The following is a 16,074-nucleotide window of genomic DNA, read 5'->3' as shown; positions in this document are numbered from 1 at the left end:
TTTTTAGGGGTGTGGATTTCAAGAATGGCATCTATTTTGAAAATAAATATGGCGGACGCTACTTTTTGAAATGGGTGTCGATGTGTGTAGCCGTGATATCAACCACCTTTAATTCTAAAATGGTCTCTATTTCTGAAATCTGCCACCAACAAGAACCGCCAAAATTGACGTCATTTTTGTAATTGGAACCCCGAGGAACCTCGGAGGTGACACCCATATCGATTTTTAAGAAAAATTAATGTCCGCCATCTTGGATTTCAAAATAGACGTCATTTTCGTTATCGGAATCCCAAGGAACCTCGGATATGACACCCATATCGACTTTTAAGAAAAAATAATTTCCGCCATCTTGGATTTCAAAATGAACGTCATTTTCGTAATCGGATCCCCGAGGAACCTCGGAGATGACACCCATATCGATTTTTAAGAAAAATTTATGTCCGCCATCTTGGATTTCAAAATGAACGTCATTTTCGTAATCGGAACCCCGAGGAACCTCGGAGATGACACCCATATCGATTTTTAAGAAAAATTAATGTCCGCCATCTTGGATTTCAAATTAGACGTCATTTTCGTAATCGGAATCCCGAGGAACCTTGGATATGACACCCATATTGACTTAAGAAAAAATAATTTCCGCCATCTTGGATTTCAAAATGAACGTCATTTTCGTAATCGGATCCCCGAGGAACCTCGGCGATGACACCCATATCGATTTTTAAGAAAAAATAATGTTCGCCATCTTGGATTGCAAAATGACGTCATTTTCGTAATCGGAACCTCGAAGAACCTCGGAGATGACACTCATACCGATTTTTAAGAAAAATGAATGTCCGCCATCTTGGGTTCCATAATGGATGTCATTTTCGTAATCGGCACCCTGAGGACTTTCAAAATAATGAAAACATCAAATACTACATGATACATATACAAACAGAAGCAAGAAACAATTTCTTGCTTTTTAAAGTCTTAAACTACTCATAATTTCTTAAAATAAGTTATAAAACATGTCCGCCATTTTGAATTTGAAAATTGATATCATAATTATGATATATTTTTGTTTACACTGAGACAAATAATTAGCACATGTCGTATGAAATATTTTAATTGTGTTTTTTTTTTAATTTATTTTTATACTACGTCGGTGGCAAACAAGCATACGGCCTGCCTGATGGTAAGCAGTATCCGTAGCCTATGTACGCCTGCAACTCCAGAGGAGTTACATGCGCGTTGCCGACCCTAACACCCTCCCACCCCTCGTTGAGCTCTGGCAACCTTACTCACCGGCAGGAACACAACACTATGAGTAGGGTCTAGTGTTATTTGGCTGCGATTTTCTGTAAGGTGGAGGTACTTCCCCAGTTGGGTTCTGCTCTAGATGTGGATTGACATCCGCTGTGCTGTGCCCTACCACACAGAGCCAGATGACATTTACAATGCCCATACCTCTCTTATAATGCCTGTGCTAAAAATGTGATTGCGAACTACCTGCAATAACTATACAGTACCTGGGCGACCGAGCTTTGCTCGGTTATAACTAACTATTTATTGTAATATGGTGGTGTATAGGTGATAATCTTAACTACATTCTTTTTCTAAATCAAACTTGTCTAAAACAATAAAAATTAAAAAATTATATATAAAATTGAACATAAAAAAAAACATAACAAAAATTAGTCACCAGGCGAGATTCGAACCCGTAACACTCGTTTAGCAGTCCGCGTCTTAACCCGCTGGACCAGACGGACAGTGGCCGGCAACACGAAATTAGCGACCATATTCTGCGTCGAAAGAATAACGCATGAAAACTCGAAAACACGCGTTTTCCCAAACATAAGACTAATCTAGATCGATTGTTTACCCCCAAAAACCCCCATATACCAAATTTCAGCAAAATCGTTAGAGCCGTTTCCGTGATCCCGCGAGATATACAAGAATTGCTCGTTTAAAGGTATAAGATAATTAGGCATTAAAACACTCGTGTGATCCTTTTAAGAAACTCACTTCGTTCGTTTCCTAAGCCCACACTCGTGTATTTTAATGCCTTTTATTATGTAGCAGTAACATAAACTACTAATATATGTTGAAAGTAAGTACAGGCGGCTAACACAATGGTAACAAAAGACAAAAGTTTTGAAAATGTAATTTTCATCATCGTCACTTGGCTGTACATTTGAGGGCCTATCGCGAACCACGTTCGACGTGTTACCTCTCTGTCGCACTTGTAAATTCGTACGTAAGTATGACAGGGAGGCAACACGTCGAACGTGGTTCGCGGTAAGCCCTCTGATGCCACCTCCATTAGTCTTTTGTACGCCGGTATAGCCTTCGACTCAATGTATAATCTACACTTTTTATGGAAACGTAGTTCCTCCTTCCCGTAGAAATATTTAACATTCCCATCACCAAGAAAGATTATTTGCTCGCAGTTATTAGCTGCTCAATTCCTCGTTTTTTCTCTGTTTCTATGTCAGTACAGTACACATATCAAACATTTTTCACTCATTTTGAAGTCATAATAACTTTTATTCTATAATTAAATTCATGTAATGTCCGCATCTAATTTATGTGCACGATAAACAAACAAATGAATGATTTGAAAGAAAAGACAAACAGCGCTTGCGAAGCTGAGCGGGGGGCGCGGGCGGGGCGAGGTATCTATCGCTCACTAGGTCGGCTACGATAGGCTCCCGCGTGCCGAGCCGACATGTTGACGGACCGGCGCGGCGTGGTTATGAATTTCGCGCCTTTTTAAGTTGATTTTACTATTACAATGCAAGCTACACACAGATATTTCTTACTTTCCATAAAATGGCTGCACATATTATTTTATAGTAATAGACTTATCTCTACGGACTTTAATTCAATATTAGATCTTACAGGACAAAAAACGCATATTAATTGTAAAGCACATATCCTATTCTTCTAATTTTTTGCCTTGCCTATTAACTTAAGAATTTAGATATGATATTGTGGATTTTTCAAACTTTAATTCAATATTGACAAAATAATAAGCTAATTTGAGTTTGACAAAGTAGCACGTTGATTTTTTTTCTAAAAATTTGATAGCATAAAGCCTCATACATATTATAAAAGACGATGCTTAAATTTTGTACTTTAATTCAATATTCAAAATTCAGCAATAAAAATACATAAATACCTTATTTATATCTAACGCTCGTTCTAAATTTTCTTCATATATTACAAATATACTTAAAAATATGTCCCATACCAGATAAACATCACTTTTCACTCTTTAGAATTATCGAAACTTATAGGGCAAAAATCCGGTCCCACTATTGGTCTAAAAGCCTAATTTTAAAACGTACGTGATAAGGAGAGATGTAAGCAACTGGTTTATGATGGGAGCGCATCACGCCCGCAACGCGCGTCGAGAGCGATGACCCTCGCCGCAACCGGCCCGCCAGTTCCTTTGGCACCCGCAAAAACACTTTACTGTTCGACAATACAGTTAATTCTTTGCACACGCTAGACGCGAGGCTTGGCTTGGGTGTAAACTGGAATACTTAACCTCTAGGAAGGTGAAAAATCTGGATGCGTTTGCGTTGCGTTTTTCTAACAACCCTATACGTTGTTGCTCCTTACGAAAATGCATTTCGCTTCATGTTCAGGCTACCCACCTAACCCACCGCACTTCTTACCCACGGTTATCTAAACTCGACACATGGTCTTGTTAAGTTATCTCTGTTGATCTTCGTATTAATGAGTCGGTGTCACAAATAATGAAAGAGATCCTTGACGGTTATCGAATCTTTACTGGACGAATAAACTACTTACATGTGAAAATTGTACTTGTAAAATGTGTGTATTTTTGTAAAATTCTTGACTATCATTTTATTTTGCTAGTACCTAGGGTAGACAAATCTAGTACTAATGTTATCCTTACAGCTATCTACGTACTGTTTATGTTAGTATTACTTAGTTTCCATGAAAAACAGCTACGAGTTAAATTTGAACCACTTTCCGGTGTATGTAGGAGCTGAACTTTGGCAAACTTCGGTAATTTTGGGGACTACCTACGTAATAGGTGCAGTGAAACTTAGTTAAGTAGAACCTGTATAAGTGAAAAAACTCCATAGCTAGGACTCATGGTGCGGTGTGCGGTCGCGACACTAGCGAGACAAAACAGACCTCTATAACTGAGATTAGTATTTTGGATTTTGTAGTCACATTTACCTCTATAATTGAGACAGAGGGTGTATTTACCTCTTTTACTGAGACTATATTTGCAATAATTCTTTTGCTCAATAGTTTTTTTAGAATGTTAAAGGAAACGACGTCTGTATCTGAGATAACGTCAATCTATGACCTCCTTAACTAGGACTATTCCAGATCAATTCTCGTGTTTTTATACTACGTCGTTGGCAAACAAGCATACGGCCCGCCTGATGGTAAGCAGTCTCCGTAGCCAACTAATAGTTTACCCACCAATTCCGCATTTGGTTAATTGTGTCTAAAGGTCTCCAAGTTTTATTGACTTCGTTTAAATAGTTAAAAATTTAGAAACAAAAGCTAATAAGTAACAAGAAAAACCAAAAATATATTTTTCATTTATTAAAATAGTAAGACGCAATAAAGCCTGTATCAAATTTAATGTGTCAAAATCTATCCTTTGTAGAATCATAAAAAATAAATAGGATAAAATATTATAATAGATTATAAAAGTTCACTTAATGTTCTGAAGGACAAATATTATTTTATCTTATTTATATTTTCAAAGATTACAACTCATACATAGGTATTGTTTACAAAATAACCACCTCTATAACTGAAATAATTTCTATTTTCATCTCTACTAATGGAACCCTCTGTAAATGAGACAGAAATTCATTTATACAAGTCTCAGTTATCCAGGTTTCACTGATGCAGATAGACTGGGTACCTACCTATTATGTGTTAATGCGGAGTTATCTCATGATGCTGCTGGGAAGGTGGCCAAATGAACGTCACAATAAAAAGGAACCGCAACGACTTTCGACTCATTACAAAAGTGTAAAAGAAATATCCATTACATTTATTTGCAATGTGTTTTCCTAAACACATCGTGGATGATGCAGCATCCAGGTCATTTAAATTTATGGTCTACACAGGTACCTTTTATAAGTTTATATTTTATATATTTGGAACACTGTACGTGTACATGATTAACTGGTAACTGGTAGCCCTGTAATGATATACGTCTATAATTTAGTCAAATTACTGTCTACTAATAGACGTTCTTGAAATAACTGCATATTTCAAGCAAAAGGTAGTCTTGGTTGTCAATAGCTACGCAATTACTTGCAGAACGATGAATAGTTATTTATTTGTTAACTTTTTTATAATTAATATTATGTTAGTATATGTAGTAAAAGAAAATTTAGTAGTAATCATCAAAAACATGTTCATGTAAAATGTTGCCAAGACGAAAACATAAGGCTCGCACTGTCAAAAGTTATCAAATCTCTTAAAGAGCTGACTTTGAGTTGTGAAGCTCTAACATCACAAACTCTACACCTTAGTTAAAATATACGACTTGGCCGTTTCGCTACCGTCCCATGGGCGTGAGGTGAAAATTGTATTCACTATTCATTATTTTTTTTTATAATACAATACTTTTTGTAGTAAGAAAACGGCCATGCCTCATCTATTGATTAAGATGTACAGTTAGAAGCCTGGCTCTACAAGAGATCTGACAACTTTGTGACAGTGCGTGCCTTATGGTTTCGTCTTGGCAACAATTTATATGAAAATGTTTTTGATGGGATTTCACTTCTTATTTTTTCAGTTGCTTAGGACAATCTTCCATCCCCTAATTTATTTAATCTATTAAAAATCCTTTATACAATCTGCTTTTTTTACTGATTCCCCATACAAACTTCAACCTCTTTTTTCCCCTAACGCCCTTTTCACCCTTACGGGGTGATTTTGGAGTTGAAAACTATTTTATATAAGGATAGGATACACCGGAAGGCCCCATAAGAAAAACTATCTACATACCAAGTTTCAACTAAATCGGTTCAGCGGTTATAGATTCCCCATACAAAATTCCACTGCTCTTTTCACCCCCTTAGCGGCTGAAACGTTCAAGGTTTTTTTTGTTGTTGTTCGTGTACTAATACTATCCTAAATACCAAATTTCAGCTTTCTAGAACTCCAGGAAGTACCCTAAGTGTATTGATGATAATCAGTGAGTGAGTGAGTGAGTGAGTGAGTGAGTGTCGAAATCGGGGTTATTTAGATATGAATAAAATCTAAAACATGAGAGCTATGCAATATAATTTTTTTATGCATAATAAGATTAGTATTAGAATTATATCTCGAGAATTTTGTTTATGGTATAATCCTAATCTAAGTTCAAAAAACGACGAAGCGCTATGCTGCGAGAAAAGGTATGTAGTGCCCTTGCGCTTCGCTTTACTTGTCTTGGCGGGGGCACTACCGTGCCCCCAGATATTAAATTTTTATGTTTTGTAGGAAGATAACAAACAAATCTGCCAATGTATTTACTAATCCGAAATTTGAAAATGAAGTGCGTACAAAGAAAGTCACATGGCACAATAAAGCAATGGTCTAGTCTAGTCGACGACGGCGTGCTAGCCTGGCGACCGGTGACCGGCGGCGCAGCAGCGCGGCGCATGTGCCTGGTTGGGCCAATGTGCACGGGCATCGCCATTTCCCATGTTACTCAACTTGGTGTCCACTTTTCACATGCGCGAAATGCGTTTTCTACATTTTCCACTCTTCCGCATTCAATTTATGTAATACCTACAACCATTTCAGAGTGTCTTGCTTTCAAGTGTGATTGCTAAGATACGTACAATCTACCCATCTCTATGCTGTCGCTTTGTCATTATGTTAAGTTCCGCGTATAGAAAGGTATGCGTAATGACCTAATGTATGTAGTTGAGATAATCAGAATTATACCCACCGAACAACCGCCTGTGTTTATGTTACTTAAAGTTGCAGGCGTCAAACAGACACAGCATAAATAACAGTTTTGCCGGTTGTAATCCCGGTCGATTTAAGTGTAGTGACAGCATAAATAGGTAAGCCTAAGTTAATTTGGAATACTTTATCTTGAAGAGATATATACTTATGTGCATAGGGAAAACTCAAACTTCTTAGAAAAAGCCAAGTGTAGTTGATGAAAATATACGTCGGTTTGTATTTCAGGATTGCTGGCAATTTGAAAGTGGTTTGACAAGTGTTATTCCAATTTTGCCACGTAAAATATACGTATCATAAGTTTTCATTGTTGGCTCAGCTAAAAACATACTTAGTTACAATAGGCTTCAATAATATTTTTATAATAAAAATTATGTTTTTCGTACAACTGTTTACACTTTGGGTTTCAAGTATGTACGAGTACATACATAGATGGATGTTTCGCCATTGGTAGGAATGATAAGATTGATAAAGGCAAGGTCTGTAAGAGTGAAAAATTAAATACATAATAATAAAACTTGATATTGACATTCGTGGCCCACTTAGATGCATAATGCCAACGGAGTAAGTAAACATGTTCAATCCGATGCCATAACGGGGCCAAAATGGAAGAAAGTGGTAAGATTTAATTCAGTATTGGAAGTGAAAGGTATCCGTCGGGTTTTCGCGGTACACTTTTGAGCTAAATTTATTCTTGTCTGATTCTTCAAGAAACTTATCAAGCTAAAGTAAAATCAAGAGCAGAACGTGTTTAGGTACCATCTGATTCGTCTATGCTTCAACCTGTTAAGTAGAAATCGTACCTTAATTACAAATATACGTATTATGAGGCGAGTTGGCTATAAGTTTTAAATCAAGTGACACCTCTCTACCCTCAGCGCTCACACCGGTGTTGCCCTTGTGTCATCCTAGATGTCGCTTTTAGGGACGGCCCATCTTGTGGAGCGAGTCACCGACTGCCGGAAATAAGATCGTGTACTTAGTTCATCGCTTTCACTAAATAGCCTAGTACATATTAGATTATAGTAATAGATAGTACTCCCAGTCTTACACCCTAGCGGGTGCTGCCTCTGCGTGTGTACTAAAGGGCAAAGATAGTATCCGCTCGGTATACCCTTTACATTTCATTAAAGTGTCGTAAGGACTTAACGTGTTGGCTTCGGCTCCGCATTCGCCTCCCATATGTTCGGAACACCATTGTTCCATAATGTAAAATATACGTATGAACGAAATGGTTAAAAGATTGACTTTGCTGGTTAAATATTAGGATGCGAAATGCATGTTTATGTATGGCCAGTCGAAAAATTAAGAGGTACCTAAAAAGAAAATTTACATACAGATTCCAGTATTTGTTTTAAAGTTGAAGGTATATATATAAGTAAGTATATATAAGTGTGTATTTTGTAAGTGTATATGTTTATAGTTTGAAATAGCTTCAGACCGATCGTGAACTGATTTATATGGAGCTACTCGTACATAAATAAATACATTTCACAACTTTAAAGGAAATCAGTTGTATTTACGTGATAATTTAACACTGTTAGAGTTAATACATACATATTAATATACAATAACAAGTGTTTTCTATGCGATGATGGGATGAGTATTTTAGGAAGCATATTTTGTTTCACTTTCTTGGTTTGGAACCCTCGCAACGCTCAAATTTTTTTCTATTTTGTCCACTCGCTTTGCTCGTGTATCAGTTTTGAAACTTTTCGCATGTTCTGGGCTGAAATAGTTGTGTGCAAGTTACAGAACATTTACAAAAATGCAGAAATATTCTCGCAAGTTTCTTGAAACTTAAAAGAGAATTTAATGCAAGTTTCCATTCAGATAGATTCTTGTGGGATTTTTAAAAGTATTACTTATCAAATATTAATTATCTAATTCGTTAAAAGGCAGTCGTTATCTAAAAGTGCTCGCATCTATTAAGTCTTGACAAGTTTTCATTGTTTGCTAAATTTAAATTTCTAAGAATTTTCCTATGGAAATTCTAATATCGTACGACGAACTTCTCTAAGGACGAACGTAGGATGCTAGTCTCAAAATAACCACGAGGAGCGAACAATAACATTGCTTCCTTGTAAACCACCTGAAGCACGTAATCTAGCCTAAAATATATCGCTTAAAAATGTATCCCCGTCCTGCAGTCTCTTTGGCTCTCAGGCTAGTTATACAATACCTCGTGGCATACCTCCCTGATACCAAGACAATACCGAACAGAACACGACCGTTAATTTAATACACATGTTATGTAGTTTCCAGTGCAAAACGTTGCTGCAAACTGACACAGTTGGGGGCCCGTTCTAAGTCACACTCTGGTCTTCTTAAGGAGTCTGTTGATATTTAGAGAACAATGACCTTGTGGTGTTCATTAAATAGCAAGAGCTGGCTCAGTCGCGGCCGGTAAATAAGGCCGCTCCATCAGGGTACATCTCGCGAGTGCAGGATTAATTAACTATAGGTATAAGTGCAGGTATAGCTATGATGGAATATGACGATCAAATTTATTTCGTTATTTTTCATCGATTTTATTCAAAAACGATGTGTAGTTATATCAAAACTTAGTGCCATTTATTAACGGTATTTTTTTAGGAAAATTAACCCACTTATTATTTAACTCGTCCATTCAGCTTATCGTAAATAATTTATTTCGTTGTTAGTACAATTAAGAAAGTTTCAGAAAACATTAGACTGTTGTTAGCGTTCAGTTACCACCAAAAATATATATCACCATATACATAATAAAATTAACAGTATGCTGCAGTGCACCATACATAGCAAAAAGGAAAGTTAATGTTTTCCTTTATTTATTAAATATGTTTAGTACTTACTTGTATTACAGGTCCCTGATGCGAGCACAGCAGCAAAAATAAGAATATTTTGTAGCTTATCCATCGTGTTGGAGTATATTTTAGGTGGTTACGCGTACGAGCTGTACATTAACTCAAAAGAGAGGAGCGCGTGTGCCGCGAGCTGCAGCAGCTGGGGCAATGCCGGCGGCGCCGGCGCCGGCGTGCGTGCCACCACCACTCCCTCCCCAGCGACACACACCTCCCCGATGGCTTTTTCGTTCTTCCTTACTACTCCTACTGACAGGCATGTTATCAAGTAACAAACGAGAATCATATAACAAATGTAGGTCCTGTTACTAATTTTCAAATGCTTTTGGGGTGAATTTTCAGTATGAGTAAACTGATCCCATTATGTCGCTACTTGAATATGATTTTATAGATAAAATGGATTTGTAAGGATTGGTTTTTGATGACTCATCAAGGACGTATTTAGAGGCAAACATTTGGCCAGTAGGAAAACACGCGTAATTCAATATTTGTATCATATGTCTATCCTTTGCGCTAAATTTTCTATATTTGTTGCCTTTTTCTACTGACAATGCTTGCCTGTCAGATTTATTTAATTTGTACCTATCTACATTTTTAACCATTCACGCTCTTAAAGGCTGTGTAGTGTTACTTTGTATTAAATATGGGTATTAATAGAATTAGTAGGTCAATCGGAAGTAATGTAAGTCCCTATAAGTTCGATCGTGACATGCACTCGTCAGTTAATGGTACCGTTGGTTTACTTCGACCGGTTTCAATGAATTCAATCCTACCAAAAACAAAAGAAGCGAACCGTTATACTATAGGTACGTAGTACGAAATCATATGTTAAGTAGCCTGGCAAGTCTAGGTATACGGTGATAATAAATTTAATATAATGTATAATCATAAATAGATAACAATTATTGTATAGCTATTAAATTAATGATACGATTTAAATAATTGCTTCTTCGTAATAAATTCTTCCTATTCATACAATTTTTTTTGTTGTTCCACTTATAGTTAATTTCTTTTTTGAGTGCTTTTATCTGACATTAGCTAAATTATTTATTTTTCATAAATAAACAGTTTGCGACTTGTCATGATCATGTTAAGTAGGTATTTCGAATATTTCTGAGCAACTTTCGCAGGGCAGGTACTTATTTACCATCGAACAAAGAAAATAATAATTAAAATATGGAACAATAACTTATACATTATAAACTTAAAAATAATAATACAAACTATAAATAAACTTAAAATAAAGGTCCTATAAATAAAACATGTCCTCCAAGTCACTGTCAACGCATGTGGCATCCCAGACTGTCGGCCGCCCCATCTTCCAAGGCACCAACGTCATACCGTCGGGCCTCTTACCATCGTCCCTAGCCAGACCGATGGGCTCCGGCGCTTCTGCCACAGGAAAGCCCATGATGCCCATGACTGTCCACCACAACGGCCGCGGTGGGGGAGACGTTTGTTACAGTCCCTATGCGCAAGCAAGTCGCCAGTCTGAAGGTGGTGTTATCTAATAGGGTCCCTATGGATGATGAGGGTAGGGCTTGTAGCCACAGATCCGACTCCTACTCCGCGGTGGCAAGAAGACGAGCTCGATCCGCCGTACTAGTTAACGTATCAACAAGATTATTCCGTACTAGACGGCAGAGCGGCTCGTCCAATTGCCTCTGCGAGCAAGGATTGGCAGGCGGATCTGTGTTGCCACAGGTTGGTGTCCAAACATTCTTGGCCTCGGTGTAATGTGCTGCCTCTATGATCCCGAGAGATCTAGTTAACATACTCCCAATCAGGTTTTGAGCGCTATGCACCGAGGACAAGAAGGCAGGCAGCGACACACTGGAAATTTTGCGGATACCCAGACCACCGTGTCGAATAGGTAGAGTGGCCTGGGTCCAGGACCTTTCTTCAAAACGTATGTTGAGAACTGATGCCAGAGTTTCCTGAATTAAGGAGTCAAGTTTTAAACGTACGTAGTACGCCCGAAAAGGGTAAAACTGTTGATACTCATAAAAAAACGGTTGTCTGTAAAGTCGGTTTACTGACGATAGTTGAACGTGACAACGTCATAAGAAAATACTGATGGAATGGTTACATTTTTCAAAAGAAAATATTAATTTTATTTGTTTGATAGATATTTTGTTTGGATATATTTCACTTCATACTTCACGAAAATATGTAAAAGTATTATCGTAGCAGCTGTCCACGCGGAAGCATCGCTCACTCAAGTAGGAGAGAGACAGAGGTCGAACGCCGCTGCCGAACACGGAGGCCGATTGTGCCTCTTTGTCGCTCGTTGCGCGCTCTCGCTTGCACTTCAAGCCTTAAATGGAACGCCTCGGAGCGAGGTAACGCCGCATGAGCCATGTTTTTTCGTGCGTGCAGCCGGCTCCATCGAATTATAAGACGTTGTTACGTCAAAAATGTACCTAGTCATATTCTTGTACCTACACAGTTTACACAATAAATGTTTCTGATTTCTTGGTTAACAATCTACTATTTTAGTTGGATATTTTTAACTTGTACCTGATTACTGGTTCTAAAGAGTACGCGGCAGGCGTCGAAAACCAATGGTTTAAAAATCAGATCTGTCGTGACTGACTGGTGACACAAATAACATTAATATTTTTATATCTCTTTTATTATTTCTAGGCATTTTCGAATAATTTAAATAAAAAAATAAGTACATACTAAAACTAATAATTTTGATACTTTGTACACGTGTCTACTTAAATTACTTTTGGGTGTTAACCATTAAAAATTAAAGAAATCATCTTCGTCGTATGATATGGCGGTAGTGGTAGCGCCTCTTATAGCAGATAACTTTAAGCCTTGTGCCTGCATTTTGTCTAACTCTGGTAACTCCTGTTTAATAGTTTCTTCAACGTTTATTTTATTGAGTTCTGCCTGAATTTTTTCTTTAATAGGACCTTCTAAGGCATCCATAATCTGATATCTCAACAGATTAGGCAATATATTGACTACGAATTCAATAAGATAGTCAAGAGTGCCGGCACCATTGCACCGCACCTGAATGTTACCGACCTCTAGGTCCACGTTTCTGAATTCGGGTTTCTCCCTTGTGTCGAGCGGCTGGGCGACGACGACTCTTCCAATGATGTACTCCACTGAGAAGGACGCGGTGCCGGCTCTGGACAACAGACCGCCGAGGGCAGCTATGTCCCACTGCGTCGTGCCTTCCAATTTTTGAGTGCCTATTTCAAAATCTGCTATAACAGTATTATTCTGCATTTTTAATGTTATATTTCCAACGCGATGAAACGATGATGCACCCGTCACCCAGGTGTTAGATAAAGATACAGAAAATATACTAACTGTAGCATTATAATCGTTTACTTTGTACGGGTCCATTTCCATCTCGCGTACTTTTCTTCTCGCATCCGCTATCACCATGTCTAATGGTGATATGGAGTTAGGGAACTGCATGTCTCCCGCAACTTCATCTAATTTCTTATTGATTTCCGCCCTCGCTTTAGTATAAGCTTCTTTTAGAATATATGGCTTGATGGAGTCGAATAAAAAGTTTCCAACTGAATTTACTATTCCTTGGAACATGGCTCCAAATAAACCTAGGTTCTGGAAATTCATGGATATTGTGTTAAAGGATATATCCATGAGGATGTCTTGAGCCCTGAGCTTGCCGTCACGCTCGACGCCGAGGTTGGCCTTGGCGGTGAGGCGCAACCCGGTCACGTCCACCGTGAAGGGCCCTTGCGCCTTGTTCACCCACGTTGACATGGTATAGTTGCCCCGGGCCTGCAGCTTATCTATCAGCATAGCCGCGTTCACCTGTAATACAGTAAGTTTAATGCAACTGTGTTGTTAACATCTACAAAGAACTACGAATGTGTCGATCGCTGCTGCATGTTGATGACAGTGACTTTCATAAAACATGTATCCATGTATAACGTCCTCTACTATAAAATCTCTTAGATATAAGTCAATTAAGTCATTTATTAAAGTCATGGAAAAATACCTAAAAACTATATGCCTCTGGCTCTATGATAATTTATTAAGCTACCCTGCCAGATACCAAAATTCATTGAGTGGAAAGATTAAGTTACTACGCACAGGAAACACCCACCTACTATTATTTTCACGCTATACTTAGGTACTTAAAATTAGTATAAAAGTGCTTTTATGGAACCATAATGGCACTTTTATACTAATTTAGTATTTGTATATTGGGCATTTGTTAGTGAGGATAAAATAAAACTAAACGTAAAATGTCGACACTGCATTACGACGCTAACCTCCATAGCTCCAATTTCAGCGTTCACGTGGAGTATTCGGAATTTGCTGATTCCGTAGACTGCAGTGTTTGTGAAGTGGAGAGTGGTGCCGAACGAAATCGTCTGCTTCATGTTGGGCACCGGGTAGGGCTCCGGGATGTCGGCGCCCGGGATTCCAATCGGGTCCGGCTGTTTGAAGTGTTCTAAGATTTGTATAATTTTTTTGCTTATTCTTTCTTCACCCTCGGCAAGCATTTCCGATGTATTATCATCTGGTGTGTCCGCATCTGAATAAAACACAAATACAATATTTAAGATAATCGATCTACCGCGAGAATAGTCAATCCGCCCGTGATGTAAAAGTTTTTAAATTCATTTTCGCTATTTAAACCTGAATGTGTTTTATTCATTAGTTTAACAATGAATTTTACTTAAAGTTTTGCCATTATGGATAGTCACGGAAACCTTTCTATATTTTAAACTTTATATATTTTATAATTAGCCTTTATTTATCGCTAATACCTATGTATTTTAAATGCCATACATATTAACAACGGTAAAAATGTTGATCCTAGGTAACCAGTCAAATTTCAATAATTGGAATTTATTCCAAAGAGTAAGTAAGTGATTTATTCTAAATAAACGATATCATGATTTACATCTTGCTTGTAAGTGTTAACCAAATAAGTTATAACTACTTCATTTTAATACTTATATTAACTTTATAATTCAAATTGATTATATCAAATAACAGCTCATGATTCAGGAGACGTGAGCAGGATCAAGCCTGCGTTTTCAGTAATTTATCAGTAACTGTTTCGTGCCAGTATTTGTGAGATTAACGTTAAATATTATTTTATTTTAGTTACGACATTTATGATCACCCTCTTTGTTTTATCAATAACAAGTGACAAATTGAATGTTATCGGAGTCTGGTTAGTTTTGAAAAATCGTAACTGACTCAAGTGTGACATTTTATTTTCTTCATAAAGTGTTGTCATAACGGTCGAAGAAGAATTATCTGTGTTAATTAAGTGTTGTAGATGATCAAATTTGTCCTTAAAAAAAAAGTTAGATAACAGAAAAAAGCGTGATTGTTTTGCTTAAATATGACGGTGAACGATTCATTAACATATACTGATTGTGTATACTTGGCCCTGCTCACGTCTCATGAATCATCCTGTATATAGATACCTTAATAGTTTTACAAGTAAGTAATTCCGTTCGCATAAGCAGACTAGCAACGCAAATGGACAAACAAAGGTAACCTGGTTTCTTACGCACTATGTTCTCAAAGTTAGCGAAGTCTCAATATCACGATTATTGACATGTTAAATAGCATGTTGTTAACAGTACAAAAATAAGTAAAAAGGTACCTTGAGGGAGGTCGCCGCGGCAGCAGCAGCAGAAGACCGCGACGAGCAGCGCGCGCGCCCACATCCTCGCGTCCCGTCTCACGCTATACTACTCGCGATAGCCGCCATCCGGGACGGGTCACGGTTTATCTGTCTGCCGCGTCACATTTCCCCTTAGTTTGTTATCGTAGGGACTCGGTCTCGGTACTAATGATCTACATCAAGTAGTATTTTGATATACATTAGTTAATGCATTGCAGACAGTACGATATGCGATTATCTTTAAAATGTTCACGCGGCGCTTTGTTTCGTGTTCGCTTAATTTCTACGTACTAATGATGGATTAGCATAAATCAATAATATTGCCAATAAATATTATTAGGGTAAATGCTTACCTACGGCAACCATTATAATTAAGTAGAATTTCAAAGTACCTATGTAGTCTCAAAATGAAGGAACCAGTCCTAAACTAAACGTAGAAGCAGGTATGCTTTTTAGGGTTCCGTAGTCACTACCCTTATAGTTTCGTCGTGTCCATCCGTCTGTCTGTCTGTCTGTCTGTCCAAGACTTTGCTCCGTGGTCGTTAGTGCTAGAAAGTTACAATTTGGTATGGATATATAAGTAAATAAAGCCGACAAAGTCATACAATAAAATGTAAAAACCTAATTTTGTTTAGGGTA

General features: G+C 37.6%; 2 protein-coding genes across 2 annotated transcripts in view; both read right to left on the bottom strand.

Moving 5' to 3' along the window:
- LOC133528143 (uncharacterized) overlaps positions 1-10,649 on the bottom strand; it is a 33,490-nt gene extending 22,841 nt beyond the window's left edge. Inside the window, exon 1 of the mRNA XM_061865395.1 lies at positions 9,783-10,649. Within this exon, the coding sequence (XP_061721379.1) occupies positions 9,783-9,846 (64 nt within the window). The 5' untranslated portion in view covers positions 9,847-10,649. The remainder of the gene's footprint in view (positions 1-9,782) is intronic.
- A 1,759-nt stretch (positions 10,650-12,408) lies between these two features.
- LOC133528044 (uncharacterized) lies at positions 12,409-15,575 on the bottom strand. Its single transcript, XM_061865258.1, has 3 exons — positions 15,415-15,575; positions 14,060-14,325; positions 12,409-13,595 (listed from the first exon to the last, which is right to left on the bottom strand). The coding sequence occupies exons 1-3, from the start codon at positions 15,476-15,478 to the stop codon at positions 12,540-12,542; spliced, it is 1,386 nt and encodes a 461-aa protein (XP_061721242.1). The 5' UTR covers positions 15,479-15,575; the 3' UTR covers positions 12,409-12,539.
- Between the last annotated feature and the right edge of the window lie 499 nt (positions 15,576-16,074).

Source organism: Cydia pomonella, chromosome 1 (genome assembly GCF_033807575.1).
Source record: "Cydia pomonella isolate Wapato2018A chromosome 1, ilCydPomo1, whole genome shotgun sequence".
Taxonomy (NCBI): domain Eukaryota; kingdom Metazoa; phylum Arthropoda; class Insecta; order Lepidoptera; family Tortricidae; genus Cydia; species Cydia pomonella.
This window is presented reverse-complemented; position numbering and strand designations above follow the sequence as displayed.